The sequence below is a fragment of the Motacilla alba genome, chromosome 15 (genome assembly GCF_015832195.1).
Source record: "Motacilla alba alba isolate MOTALB_02 chromosome 15, Motacilla_alba_V1.0_pri, whole genome shotgun sequence".
NCBI classification, from domain to species: Eukaryota; Metazoa; Chordata; class Aves; order Passeriformes; family Motacillidae; genus Motacilla; species Motacilla alba.
Genome location: NC_052030.1, coordinates 10,648,970 through 10,663,853, shown reverse-complemented (window position 1 = coordinate 10,663,853; position 14,884 = coordinate 10,648,970). Strand labels below are relative to the sequence as shown.

General features: G+C 42.6%; 2 protein-coding genes across 8 annotated transcripts in view; one reads left to right on the top strand and one right to left on the bottom strand.

Annotated features, from left to right (window-relative positions):
- Positions 1-323: 323 nt before the first annotated feature.
- Positions 324-14,231, bottom strand: RSRC2 (arginine and serine rich coiled-coil 2). 2 transcript variants are annotated; one of them, XM_038152268.1, is made up of 10 exons: positions 14,102-14,231; positions 11,486-11,642; positions 10,912-10,955; positions 8,123-8,313; positions 7,046-7,189; positions 3,578-3,700; positions 3,402-3,481; positions 2,613-2,845; positions 1,301-1,390; positions 324-982 (listed from the first exon to the last, which is right to left on the bottom strand). In XM_038152268.1, exons 1-10 carry the CDS (start codon positions 14,105-14,107, stop codon positions 803-805), a joined length of 1,248 nt encoding a protein of 415 aa, XP_038008196.1. In that variant the 5' UTR covers positions 14,108-14,231; the 3' UTR covers positions 324-802. The 2 variants fall into 2 exon arrangements, with proteins under 2 accessions (XP_038008196.1, XP_038008197.1); XM_038152269.1 differs by lacking the exon at positions 14,102-14,231 and adding an exon at positions 9,925-10,002 and having other exon boundaries at positions 567-982; positions 8,123-8,335; positions 11,486-11,583.
- The window catches only part of KNTC1 (kinetochore associated 1), a 31,820-nt gene continuing 31,040 nt past the window's right edge, over positions 14,105-14,884 (top strand). For 3 of the 6 annotated variants that reach the window (XM_038152236.1, XM_038152234.1, XM_038152233.1), the window contains exon 1: positions 14,105-14,498. In XM_038152236.1, coding sequence (XP_038008164.1) covers positions 14,106-14,498 — 393 coding nt within the window. In that variant the 5' untranslated portion in view covers position 14,105. The remainder of the gene's footprint in view (positions 14,499-14,884) is intronic. The other 3 variants (XM_038152237.1, XM_038152235.1, XM_038152238.1) reach the window with 3 other exon arrangements.

Here is a 14,884-nt window from a genome sequence, read left to right as displayed (position 1 = left end):
GCGGCGCGGCGCTAAAGCCTCGCCGGAGCGCCCGTCGTACTCACAATGGAGGACGCGCTCCTTGCCTCCAGAACCGGCACCGCTCCCGCTTTTGGAATTTTTCTTCTTCTTCTGACAACGGGTGAGCGGTGAAGAGAGAGATGAGGCAGCAGCAGCGTGCAGGACAAAAGTATTTGAAATAGGGCGTCTGCAGCAAGGCCCCTCACTGCAATATTTGAGGCAAATCCTACTTTAAAAGAACCAAAGCAAAACCTCTTTTAAGTTTTCCCTTCTCTTAAGTGGTTTATGGGAGTTTGGCCCAAAGGACAAATTACTATATGACCTTAGAGAAAAAAAATGTCTTTATTATTAACCAGTTTTTTTGCACTGGATTATGTGCCTATTGGCCCAGACCGCTAAATAACATCTACACAATGTTTCTTTCATGTTTCAAGAATTGAAAATAACTGTACAAGGTTAAAGTACAAAAGTACACAAGACAGTGGACACGAAATATCCATGTATGAGCTCTTCCCATCTGCTGCTTTGTTTGAAAAGTAGAACTTTAACTAAAAAATACTGTCCTCCTCTAGTTCTGTCAAGTTTAATGGAAGTGGGTATAACCTGATTACAACACTAACACCAGTATCACTAATCTGATATTTACAAAAAAATTGTATTTTTCAATAAATTAAAGTCAATGCAACACCCATGCAAGCTAGAATGCTAGCTTTTTGGTGAACAAGGACCCAACATGTGAACAAGAACCTTCCACAGTCTCAAACTTCAAAACAGCCTTTTTTTGTTTGTTTGTTTTCATTTTTCAAACTGCATCCATTCCTCGCATGGAAGATGTGAACCCCAATCCCATTCCTCTTTGTGTGTGAGTCTGTGATCTCGCCATTTCATACTGTGCATCCAGATTTCTGAACACCTCCTCCTGCTGCTTCAGGGTTTTGTAACTCTCCTCATCCACGGAGCTGCAGCCAGCTTCATCCTCGCTCTGGAAACGCAACACAAACATCAGCTCTGGGCAAGTCAGCTTCACAAATGCTTACAAGATAAGAATTCAAGCATTTGGGTTTATTGCTGCAACATTCTAGTGCAGGTCTTCTCTCTCAAGAAACACACAGGCCTTCACCCAGTTGATTTTTGAATTAAATTCAAGTTTAGATGCTGCTTTTGAGCTTAATAAATACCTCAAAGCTCTTAACTACATCAGGTTAACTTAAAATCTTTACTGGCTAAGGTACAGTAAAATAAAAAGTGAAATCATTATCTTGAAATTAAAAAATTGAATTGCATATTCAGAATTCTTTACCTTAATGCCCATCAGTTTTCTGAATTTAACATTTTGGTCCTTGTTTCCAAAATTTAGTTTTTCCCATATTTCTGCAGACTGTGATTTATCCTGTTCAGATTAAAAAAAAAAATAAAAAAAGGTCACCTTTTTATAGAAGATTCTATTAACAGCACAATAGAGCAGCAAGCAAAGGAGCAGTGCTGGAGACAAACCCATTCTGTACCAGAGCTGCAAGTAAAAGGTTTCCAAGTCTGACATTCCTCCTGCAGCATCCTCACAGGAGCTCTTTGTGAGGGAAGCCTTCCTAACCATAACGTTCAAAACTCAGGGATGTTCCTTCCTTTGGCATTTCCAAAGGTCTGGAAGCCTGGCTGGAATTCAGGTTCGAAGTAAATTATGGAAAAATGAATTTGTTTATTGCAGATCAATATACAGCACAATTCAGGAAGAACTGCCCAGAGAGCCCTCAGGGTTCTCCTGCCCTCCCTTTTGTCTCCCAGCATTGCCATGGAAACTGATTTGTGTTTCACCTTTACAGGCTGTTCCAGAAGATGTAAGGGAGCTTGTTGTGTAACTGCTGCAAGATGAAAACCCGCCTAACAAACACCTCTACACCAGAGTAACAAAATACAAAAATACAAATATTAAAGTGGCCATTTTCCACAGTATCAGCAGGCAAAAGCTCTGCTGAAATCCAGCAACTTTCTGAAAAATTTGCCATAGGTGCCTTTCTTACATCACTAACTGCAAAGGCATTTGGCAGAGCACAAAAGCCTGAAGGCTTATTTGTATTTATGACTTTTGTTAGGGTTAATATTGCATTATTCTGCTCCTGAGAAGTTACCAGCAAGGTCAACAGACTTGCCTTTGGAATTTGCAGTTGGAGAGGACACAACCATCACATGGGAAATCTCTACAGTCCCAGAAAAGAGGGGTTATACATTCCATAGCTCAGCCATCCCTCCCCAGTGTGGGTTTGATGCATAGCTGCAAGCTGTAGGTAAACTCACAAAAATAACACTAAGATCCAACTACACCTCTGAAGCTCCATGACATTCAGGGTTTCCCTGAGTCTTGTGTCACAACCATTTATCACTGAAGGACTAATTATCTTAGTCCTTTCACTCCTAAATCACTGAATATCCTGAGTTGGAAGGGACCCACAAGGATCATCCAAGTCCAACTCCTAATTTTACTGAACTTTTATTTCAGGCTGATATTAGAACTTGCTAAGAGATATGAAAGCTGGAAATAACACTCATCAGCATCCTTAAACTGAGTGCAAGATATTCCCAAACAAGTTGATGAAGGTAAGAAAAGCCAACATTACCCCTTCCTTTTTGCCCTGCCAAAGCATCTTCCGCTTTTTCTCTTGCTCAGCAAATTTCATGGGGTTCACTGCTGCTGGGTTGTAATAGCTGGGCACAGCTATGCCAGTCTCTGCCAGTGCCTTGGCCTGGAGCGCTGCCATCTGAGCTGCCATGGCGATCTGAGGGGTCACTTGTGTCCCCGAGGCCAGCAGAGCAGCGACGTTGATGACGGAGCCTCCCGTGGCTGCAGCCGCTGAGGAACAAAGGGAACTTGCCAGAAAGAACTTTGGACTTTGGGAAAAAGCCCAACCAACACACAAAACCCAACCACCCACCTGCCCAAGAACCAAACAAAAAAGCCAAACCCCCCAAACACCTCCCTTCAAGTGCACAGATAACATGTGAATGATAAAATACATGTGATTTCTCAACTAAGGAACGTGTCTCCAGGAGTTTTAGTAAACCAGACAGTACAAGTGAAACTAATGCACTTTGTGGTTCTAAATGTCCCTGAGCAAACAGCAGCCCAATGGCCACCCTGAAATCACTTAACAGCCCAACATACAACATTTTTCTTGTACATTCAGCAAATAATAAGAAATCTCAATAATTTTTGTTGGGGTTTTGTTTCTTATTTTTAGTTTTGGTTTTTTCAAACATTTCCTAGTTGTTGTTGTTTTTATTATCAACAATTCCATAAAGACAACCTGCCCATCTGCTGGATAAGACTACAACACTCCTGTAACATAAGCCTGTCTATCTTCCACTCATACTACTGCTCAGGAATGACTCTAGTACACATGCACTACCTGCAGCCATTTCCTGTTGCTTCTGTTTTTCAACCATTTCCTTCTCTCTCTGTTCTTGCAATTTCTTTGCTCTTTCCAGCCTAGAGATAGACGAAAATAAAAATATTTAGACACGCAAAATCAACATCAGGAGGTTATTCACGTCACGTATCATCAGAATCACCACAATTTCTGACCTTCTGGCTAAGGCTTCCTGTGCATCCATAGCTGTGTTTCGTCCCCGGAAAGGCGGCGGGCTCGGACTCCGGCTGTGGCTCCTGCTGAACCTTCGGGGCTTTTCAATTCTCTTCTTCCGCTCTCTGTAACCAAATTGAACAGTTGCTAAAACAACGAAGGTACACGTGCAGCTTAATATTTCAGAAAGTATTTGATCACAGCATTGAAAATTTCTGCTTTAGGATTTCATTTGGAACTCTCAAGAAAAGCTTTCAGAGAGTTTATACTGCAACAGGCGCCTTGAAGGAACACAGAGGTAAAACTGAAGATTTCCAGCTGTAACAGAATGTGCAATTCTGGGTATTCATTTACCCTCTCATACTCAGTGTTCAGAACAAATAGATCTGCTCTAAAGATTCTAAATCCTAAAGGAAAATCATCTAATTTCTGGTAAAAATTGCAAGAGAACTTGAATGAATCAAGGAAGAAGAATGGCGTAAAACCATAAGAGACCTCAAAGCACTGTAATTATGTTAATAAGAAGCATTTTGAAGAGGCCCCATTAAAGAAATGGAGTAGCACTTCAGGAAATTACTATTACTCTTCCCTAAATGTGCTAAAGCTCTACTAAGCTGAACATGTGATTTGTCTTGGGTTCCTCTTGGGAAGAGAACTCTGAAGCATGAATTACCTGGAGCCTGACCATCTGAAAAGAACACAGTTAAAATGTATTTTTAAGCAAAATACCAAAACATTCAGTTCAACTCTTCTTCACTAACCTTCTCCCCACCTCTTCCCAAGCACAAGACATTCTTAGGACATCTGTATCTAATCCCATTTAAACAACAGCTACCCAAAACACAGATAAAAAGTGCTATTAGCACAGTTCTCTGTGCCAGGATCATCAATATCTGCAGTACAAGAGATAAGGGTTGATCCCAGTTTAAGCCTCTGACACTGGTGTTTCAAACAAAGAAATCACAGACACTGGAAGTGCTCAAAGATTAACTTACAGGAGATATCACTCACACTTTTCCCAGATTTGCCATAACCAGTAAGTTGAGATGCACAAAGGTGTTTCTGTAATTTTTTAACTCAAATCACTCATTTGGGGCAACAGCTAACTGGGGATAATGGCTAACTCGACAACAGTCACTTCCCATGGCATTCAGATATTCTCTTTCTTCTGTTTGCAACCTGGGCAGCATCTACAAACATCACGAAATGCAGACTGAAGTTACAAAAAGATCCTTGTTTACATGACAAATCTGGTAGAACACAAAGGAGGCAAGACTTATCTTTTCAGAGAAGATGACAAGATGCAGATTCAGGCACTGGGAAGTGACAGATCTGCATTCCTGAGATAAGATGTAATGCCTGTTTCAAAGATACCTTCATTTTATCCCGTGCTGACTATTGTTGTTTGGTCTTGTCTTTGGTCTGTGATGCTTTATTGCACTGGTAAATATCAAGGAAATAAATATTTGAGCTTTTCTATTGAAGTATTTCCATTTGAAACAAGCAGCTGCTGCCACGTTTTCCACCTAGCACTTAATCAGAGCCAAATCACTGAAGAACTGCCAGGAGCTTTTATGCACTCACAAACCCAAAGATTGCTTGAAATGCCCATGAGAACAAATCCCCTGAAAATGTGAGCTTGAGATTATGCAAAGAACCACCAAGAGAAGGTCAAGCTCTGCTATTTACAAATGTTTCTGTTTGCTCACTGTAACACAACAAAAACTGCCTGGCAGGAATGATGGAATTCCCTTCACAGGTTGAGTTTTAACAGGTAGACTTCCACATCACATTTTTCTGGCTTGTGCAGAGTTTGCCTTGAGGACTGCCCCATCAGTCACCTTCTTTTCCAGGCTTTATCTGAGCCCTGAACTGGATGAAGTGTTCTAGCTGCAGATAAAAACAACTTAGGCCTCATTTGCTTCCATTCTCTAGGGTTTGTGAGACACAAACCTAACTTAAAATAAAAGGATTCTTGCAGTATGTCCAGCAAGGCCTGTTTCCAGCTGGAGAAATTCCTAAGCTATGACTATCCCTTACTTCTTCTTCCCACATTTGATGTTCTGTTTCAGGTAATCTGAATTCCACAGCAAAAGCCAAAATCTACTCTGGGATATGAAGTTTTCATGGAGCCGTTACACACAATGTTCAAAGTGACTTTTAAACAGAGCACATGATCTAAAACAACTGGAAAAAACAGGGAGCTGAAGCCTTGCACAACATGCTGAACACAGCTTAAATACCACCCGTTAGACACAAGTAACTGTACCAACTGCAGACCCAGCTCTACTCACCCCAGCTCAATGTTTGGTAGAAAGTGCATGTCAAAAACATGACACAAACCAGGTAATTCAACTACTTCTTCAGAAAGGTAAGTCTTCTGAACACTTTCTCAAGGGATGTTGTAGCATTACACGAGTGTGATGGTTAAAACTCCAATGTTCCACTGTAATGCTGAGTAGTCATAACCAGTCATAAAACAATTAAAAATATTCTGGTGAAAACACTATTAAGAGAACTGGAACAGTCAACACTTTCTAGCAGCTCTGCAGGGACACTGATTTTCATTCCAACTACTTTCAATAAAATATCTGTAGCACTCATTAAGTTGTATTTCAGCTTCATTGAGAAAAATTCCCACAGGGCGTTAAGAATGCAAAGGTGACACAGAGGCTCAACAGCAAAATACTGAATGCATGATCAGTACTGAAAAACATTAACTTCTACACAGAGATGAAAATGGCAACTCCAGCATATCCCAGGTGAGGTATGGAATCTCAACTCTGTCAAACAGACCCAGACCAAGCAAGTATGTGTCTAGATCAAGTGCTTCTAGAATTTAAGGAAGAAATCAAAGCACTCAGGGAGAAAAATAAATGTGATAAATATTCTCAAGCTGCACTTGACAAAGAGGAGCTGGTAATCACTAACACTGAAGAGTACATTCATATCAGAAATAATCCATCTGAACCAAAATTTATCTTAACCCCACACCAACTGCCACTTCACAGAGAAATTAAGTTGACTTTGTGGAGCTGATCAGAATTAGCTTCTGATCTATGTATCTGCTCTGACAGCCAGTGATTCTCAGTTAAACTCTCCTTTTATTATACGTACACAAACTGAAGGGATAAATGCAGCAGTATGCCAACCACACTACTATTGTATCAAACACAGGAAAGGGTCACCTGTATCTTATTCTACACTTCTTCCCACTTAAACACTATCGCTAACGAGTCACACTATGAAAAGCCAAGAGCTTGAGACGCTTCAGCTGCCCAGGACAAATGTTCAAATGTTTCTGTAAGACCAAGCAAACCACCCAGCCCTGAATCCACTCTAAGCACTGATGAGAAAAAGCCAAACACATTGAACTGCACTGAACAGCCATGAACTGGTAAACCCATTACATCAGCCCACCACAGAAGGTCCAACCAAACATCACCACGTATATGGAAGGTAACACTTACCTGCTTCTGCTCCTACTTCTGCTTTTACTTCTGCTTCTGTGTCTGTGTCTAGATCTTGATCTAGAGCGAGATCTGATCCGTCGCTTCCTCTCTCTGCTGCGGGATCGGGATTTTTTCCTATCACGACTTCTACTACGATGGCGTCTGAAACACACGCCCCGAATTCTTACACGTGTTCTCGTGCTCAAATGCAGCTTGTGCTTAAGGACTCACACATGGGATCATCAGCACAGGGCAAAATGCATCAGGCAGGGTGGGGAGACTGCAAACTACACATGGAAATGCTCATGCCTAGAACAGGTTAAGCTGTAGGCCTAAAGGATGAAATGGGAAAGGAACCAAAGCCCACTGCCAGCCCCAACCGAGCTGCAGAGTTTCTGTAAATAACCACACTCATCAACACTGCTATTTTTAGTTGTTCATTAGAGTGTATACCTCAAAGCAAATACAAAGCCAAACCAATCTGATGCAGGACTCTTAAATCCAATGCAACACAACCCTGCTCCTCTCCATGGTATTCCGAGACCGTTGGGAAGAGGTGCCCAAGTTGCATTGCGTGAGTCACCTCCAGTCCCTCAGCCTGTCATTAGCCAAAGCCTGTTCCTGCTACCCTGTCTGCTGCACATCCCTCAGCTACAAAGGGAGAAGTTCTGCTGGCAGCAGCCTGCTTGTCCCAGGCAATTCTCCTACCCTCAGAACATGCTGGGTGGGCTACCAGGCAAGGGGGATTGGCCAGCACTCCCTGTGAGGAAGCTCATGATTTAGGAGGTAACGAGCCAGGTCACTGTAAGGTGTATTTGCTCTCCTGTCACTGACAATAAGGTACATTTAATACTCTAGTGTCTTCTATACCAATTACAAATGTGAGACACATCCCTATATAAAGTCTTAGTGCAATTTTGTACTTTTATTTTGAAGTGATCTGCAAAATAACTATCTACAAATGCTCTACCCAGTCAAAACTGAAACAGGCAATTTAAACTGATGCTTTACACTAGGCCAGGAATGGAACTCTACAATAATTCCAACATGGCTTTTGGAAATGCACTCACACAACAACCACATGCAACAGCTTACCTCTCCCGAGACCTGGATCTGGAATGACTCCTCCCTCTGGATGACTTTCTCTCTTTGCGTTTATGCCTCTCCTCACCATTTTCAGATGAATTTAGGCTATCTCTTCCCTTGTCAGAAGAATGCTCTTTGTCATTGTGATCTTCAGATTTGTGCTTCTTGGAGGACTTCTCTTTGGATTCATGTCTTCTTGCCTGTTTTAAGAAGAAGTTGGTTCTTTCAGGAAAATAGTGCAACAAAGAGAGTTAGTATGGGTATCAGAAGATAAAAATGCTAAGTTGTGATGCAACATTAGTAACCTTAGGAGTGTGACTCAATCATGAGCCACGGCTGCTTTACCTAATGCCACCAACTAAATGCACAGTATCATTTTCCCCCCTTTTCCCTCCTCCCACTGCCTAGAAAGGATTTTTAAGGTATCCATCCAGGTATCTTTACAGTGCTTCCATGTAACTCACAGCATTGTAACAAAAACACCTGTCATTTCATTACTGTCTCCATTCCAAGCACTTAAGTACTTTATCTTAAAGAACCTGACAGTTTATGAATATGCATATATATAAACACAGTTGCAGTGATTATTTAATATTCGCCTGAGCTTTCCATGTAGAAAGTTATTAAAATCCACACGTAGTTCCAGACAAACTATTTTGCTTTTAGAACCAAAAAAGATCTTCCTAGTCATCACTAGGTAATTATTTTCTAGAGCAAAACTCTCTTCAGTAACTTCCAACAGTTTTTACAAAGCAAAGTGATAATTTACAGGCTGACATCCCATTTTTAGTATTTCAAATGAACATGCATCACTCAGACTTCCCACAGTAGTTTTAAATTACAGATATGCTGCTCCACTATACCGCAATTCCTTCCTGCAGTGCCTCTTAAAAAAAAAAAAAAGATTCCTTTTTATAGCTGCAATGCCAAAAATATTTAGCAAGGTCAGGCCTGATTTTTGCCAGTGCTTTCCTTAGAGACTAAGTCGTGACATCAACACCCTTTCTTAATATATCCAGTGTTTTGAAACCTTTCTGGCACAAAAGCATAGCTCGCTTAAGTCTTATGTTTAAATAATGTTCTGCTCAAGTCACAAACTAAGCACAATCCATTCATTTTAGATAAATCCCAATTATTAACAAGTTGTTTGGTTGGTCTTCTTGCTTATCTAAATATGTTAACTATTCATAAAATCTTTTCTTCCATCAGAACTCTCTCTCAAATGAGTCTGGAGAAGATGCTATAATTGGTTTTTACCCATTTGCCCAAGCCTAATTCTTTATTAATATGTATCCATTTCCAAATACATTTGATTATTGTTCTTCAAGTAAGCAAGAATATCACATCATTTTCCTGCTTTCACAGTATTTTATTCTTAGCTCCTTTAATAATCAGTTCTTACATCTGAGGTTACCTGTACACTAATTTAAAGTATATATTTATATAAGTAGCTGTTCTCACATACACATAAGAAGAATTACTGATATTCAGCATTTAGTCTACAGACAGAGCTTAATCTTGCAAATGAATGACAACAGTACATCTACTGTGGGAGATCATTTCTCATCTGTTCACTCTGCAAAACTTAAAAGCTGCTTAATAAATTGTGTAAGATTAGATCCAACAGCCTGGCAAAGCACTGGACAGGATTTTAAACACCTTTTTTTTTTTTTTTTAATAATTAAAGAGAGTCTTAGAATTTTTTAATCACATTTTCCAGACACACACTTAGTAATAAAACCACCATTATATCCCATAACGGATTTAAGATATTTTTAAGGGAAATATGAGTTTGAATGACTAATAGTTACCTTATCATGAAGTAGGCTTATAATTTTGCTATCTGAGTCTGCAGCGTCTTCAGTTCAGTCTCTTCGCGCATTAGCACGCTGAGTATGATTTATTATAGAAATGTTATCATGTGAGCTAAACAAGATATTATTCAATTTCACAAAAACTCGCCTAAATTTTTCTTTCTTTCCTCCTCTTTTTTTTTTTTTTAACAGAGCTTCCATTGGAATGGGGGAAGGAGAAGTTCCTGACCCGGGTTTGAGGTTATAAAGTGCCTTATCTGTTCCAGCCTATTGCACCACATGGCTTAAGCTTCTTTATGACTATTTCGATGCTCCTGCTTTGCTTGTTTCAGCTCTTCTCTGGTGTGTGAGCCAGTTATTTTTAAGGCATTATTGATGCTGTCTCTTCTCACTCCCCTATATATTCACACACACACACACTTATTCATTTATTTTAAGAGACAGCCCTCTGAAATTTTTGCTGCTACTGTCACATTTCCAGCTGACTCAGCTTGTTTGTCAAGCCATGACAGCCTTTACAATTAAAGGATGCAATAAACAGAGCTCAGTCCGATGGCAAATTACTTTTAATACACCTAAGTAGACAGGTATGTATTATTCAAAGTCCTGAACACTGACCAGGAACAAGGCCACCCAAGGCTTTTGGATAATGGAAGCTCTGTAAAAGTGATCAAAACCACCATTCTATTTCTCCACATGAACTCTCTCTTTTGGATGTTTCCACAAAAATTTAAAGAAAAAAAAAAGAAAGAAATTAAGTCACTAGTTTCTGAAAGCATTTTCTATGAAACTATTACCTTGTCAACATGATGGCTGCAATCATGCTTCACTATGAAAGGCTCTCCATATCCATTTTTAAGCTTAAAAGTTCTCAATTTCTTGTACTTACCATAAAGTCATTTATATAAGTTTACACATATGTGCATTACTACAAGATACTTTTTAAGATGTACAATTACCTAAACGCTACAAAGTGTTAATTACCTCTTTGCTTCTGCTCCGGCTTCTGTGTTTTCTTCCTTCAGTATCTGGAGAAGAAAACATTTACTGTCATTTACCAAGATAAAGAGGACATCACCTGGCTATAATCTTTCTAGCTGCTTTCAATTCTTCCATCCCTTAAATCAAGATTTAAAAAACAAACAGCACTATTTGAGTATCTACTGCAGAAAGCAAACTCTGGCTGTTAGTTCCAGTGCTTTGTATTTATTTAAGCCTCTGACAGTGAAAAACTGACCCACATCACACTCCAATCATGTTCTTCTGCCAAGTAACCTTATTCTTGTTACAACTGTGCAAAAGTATCCCAGTCTACGCTTATCTAATCAAAATGAAACAGAATGGGACAGTTTCCTGTTTGGTGCGGTCTGGCCGTGTCCCCCCTCCCTGATCCCCTCAACAGTTTTAATATTTAGGATACACCCCAAAAGTTAGCAGATCCATTATTTCCCAATTCTATCAAGTTACTAAGGCTAAGTCTGTTTTTGTTTTTTTTTCCCCAAAATTGCTTCTGAGGGAATCCAGCTCCACGAGCAGTTTGTTCCCATCCAGTCCGTACCTGACTTCCGCCTTCTTTCCCGGGACCGTGAGCGTGATCTCGAGTAATGATGCTTTGAGGTTCTGGGAGAACTGGAGGCATCTGACTGTTCCTTTTTCTTCTCTCTTTCTGGAGAGGATTTTTCTGGCACTACTCCATCTCGTTCTGTATCGCTACCCTACACACGAGGACAGAATTTTTAAGAAACAGAAGCTTAGGACTGAAAATCAAGAAAAAAAAAATCAATTTACCTCATGCTTCCTCTGAAGAGACATCTAATTGTTTTTGTAAAAACAATGCTGTGTTCACCCCATGCTTAGCCAACAGCTTTATGGACTTGCAGTGAATTGTGTAACTGCATGCAGATTGATTTTTCAAGATTTTAATAAAGAGAACTGATATCAACTTCACATTTTGCTCTCTCACTACATTAAACTGTACTTTAATTTTTCCCAGGTACTTCTGAGAGTATCAGTAACACCAAACTCCGAGGCAGAGCTTTCTCTAAATGGTGTTTGGAGGTCAATCACTTTTCAGCATTTCCACCAGCAGGATTACTTAAGGTCAGCGCTGTCCCAACAGATCCTAGTGATAAGTTTGGGCATTACTGAGGCACAGCACAAAATCCCCAGAGAGTTCTGAAGCACGGGATGAACTCTGAAGGGAAATGCAGGAGGGTGCATTAGGGTTAGACAGCTCTGGAATGAGGAAACACCTCAGCAGTATCTCTGCAAAAAGATTTATTTCCATGAGACCACACACAGGTCACTTACACCCGTTCTGAGATCTCATTTTCACCAGGTAACGAAAATCAAGATGTTCCCTCCACTCCTAAACCTCGATCTAGGAGGATTAAACCCAAAACCCGATTTTGTGAAATGAAGATCCTCTGTGACTCAGCGTGTGAGGGGTAAATGAGAACAGCTGGTGTACAGTGCACTGAGAGGAACAGAGTGAGAAGCACCCCCTGAGAAGGCGAGGGTGCTCCCAGGAATGATCTCACAGGCTCACTGCTCTTGCTCTGATCTCCTCTGTACCAGCCATAACCAAACCTCCGGGACAACCTGGGGCTGCAGAAGATGTCACTAAGGACAGCACTCGGCCCAGAACTGCCATTCAGGCAGACAATTTAACATAGCAGAGGACTTGAACTCGCTTTTTTCCACCAGCTGCAAGTGGCAGAATGGTTTTGCCAACTGAACAAAACAGCAGAACCTCTCAAATGCTCATTTATACCCATTGCTTTGAAAATAAAGCAGCTACTTTGTCTTAAACCTCAACAGATATTACAAATTGTCATTAAGACACTGTGTGCTAGCAGCAGACTTCCTTCATGACATGCTACAGGTAAATATTGGGATTTATATTGCAGCTACTACTGTTTACATTGTGAAGAACGAGAGTAACAGCTAGGAGTGTAAATCAGGTGGGATTTAAAACACACTATCCAAGTGAAACTGAGCCCACTGCCACAACTTCCAAGGCTCCCAGTCTCGTTATTTACACAGTGCTGCTCATTAGAGCCCTGGTGCTCTGCACCCGAGGGAAATCTGTGCTACAGAAAAAAAAACAGCAATTAAAAACCTGTCAGAATTCACTGAGATTATTCTCAGTCCTCACACTGGCTCAGTGTTACCCTGAAGGAGCCCCTCACCTACACTTTAGAGGAACTTCTAAATGTGGTAGTAGCATCTTTAAGTGCCAAATCAAAGCCCTTTTACAGAAAAATGTACCTTACTCCTAACAGCGTAAGTTACATAACAAATAAATTAAAACCCATTATATAAGATTTAATTTTCTCCAGAAGTTTAAAGTCCCCCTGGCTCTGCTTCACCACTGATCAAACTTTCAAGAACTTTAACTACCAGATGAGACACCACAAAACGCCTAAAGTCAGCTTTAAAAAGTTTTATCACTTTCCAGCCCTGCTTGTTTGTTGGTTTCGGGGATTTTTTTGCACTCAAAACTATTTAACAACTTTTGAAAAAACTGACCACATGAGGTTAACTCTTTGATAACTCTGATTCTTCAACACAATTAAAGGCGAAAAATCTTTGTACATTACCAGATCATAAAATTTTCTCAGAGAAAATAAAACCACACTCAGACCCTGCTTAAACATGAAGGGCAGTGGTAACTACAGCAGAGGCATTTCCCATCGATATTAACCATAAAAAGCAGGGTGGGAGCGAATTAATTGAATGCAAAAAAGCCTGTGATCAAACCTAAAAAAAAAGGGCGAAGAAAAGGAGAGAAACGAAAATTTGGCATGGCCCAGACACCAGGTCGCTCCCCTCACAGGGAAGCTTCGCCCCACAGTCCCCACGAGAAACGCCAGCACGACCACAGCACTTCTCCCCAGAGCCATGGATCCAGCAGGGCTCACTCCCAGGGAGTCTTCTCCTCTCCCCAAGCCCCGAGGAACGAAACAGAAACTTCTGGAGACGGGGATGGAAGCGGTGGGCGCAGCGCGGCCGCCCCTCCCCGAGCCCATCATGGCGCCGCAGCCGAAGGCGCGGCGGGCGCCATTTTGTGCCTCCGCGCACACGGCTCCCGACCGGGCCTTCCCCGGCTCTGCCCCTCACAGCCCTTTCCCCGCCACCCTCGCCCCAAAACCCGGCAGCGACGGCCGCTCACCGCCATGACCGAGCGCCCGGGCCGCCGCCCCTCAGCAACGTCCTCGCAGGGCTCGACCTCCCTCGGCTGCGCGGCCACAGCGATCGCGCGGCCCCGCCCGCCCTCGCTGCGGCTGCCCGGATGTGGCGCTGGGGGGGAGCGCGGGCGAGCGCGGCGCCTTATGGGCCGGGGAGGCGCCTTCGCGTTCGCGGAGGTTTGGCCGCAGCCGCGACCCGTTGAGCCTGTCCCGGCTCCCGCCAAATTGAAACCGAGGAGCGGCCGAGGGGGCGCGGTGAGGGGAGCGGGGGGACCCCGAGGGCACCGGCGTGTCACCGGTGAGGGGATCGGGGACTCCGAGGGCACCGGAGTGTCACCGGTGAGGGGATCAGGGGTCCCTGAAGGCACGGGAGTGTCACCGGTCAGGGGATAGGGGTCCCTGAGGGCACGGGAGTGTCACCGGTGAGGGGATCAGGGGTCCCTGAGGGCACCGGAGTGTCACCGGTGAGGGGATAGGGGTCCCTGAGGGCACGGGAGTGTCACCGGTGAGGGGATCAGGGGTCCCTGAGGGCACCGGAGTGTCACTGGTGATGTGTTCCTCTGGAAACAGGGATGTCACGTCACCGGCCGCAGATGAGGGACTGGGGTCCCTGTGGGCAGGGGTTTGTCACCCCTGTCAGGGGTTCCCTGAGGGCAGGGGATGGGGGTCCCTGTGAGCAGGCGGTCCCTGTGGGCTGGGGTTTGTCACCAGCAGAGGGGACGAGGGTCCCTGAGGGCAGGGAATCTGTCCCTGTGAGCAGGGGGTGC

Bases quoted from the DNA above. Each gene is read 5' to 3' on its own strand.
- RSRC2 (XM_038152268.1), bottom strand. The intron at 3,701-7,045 runs GTAAGTGTTACC...ATTTGGTTACAG, and splicing joins AGAAGTAGGAGCAGAAGCAG to AGAGCGGAAGAAGAGAATTG. The intron at 983-1,300 runs GTAAAGAATTCT...TTGCGTTTCCAG, and splicing joins GAAAACTGATGGGCATTAAG to AGCGAGGATGAAGCTGGCTG.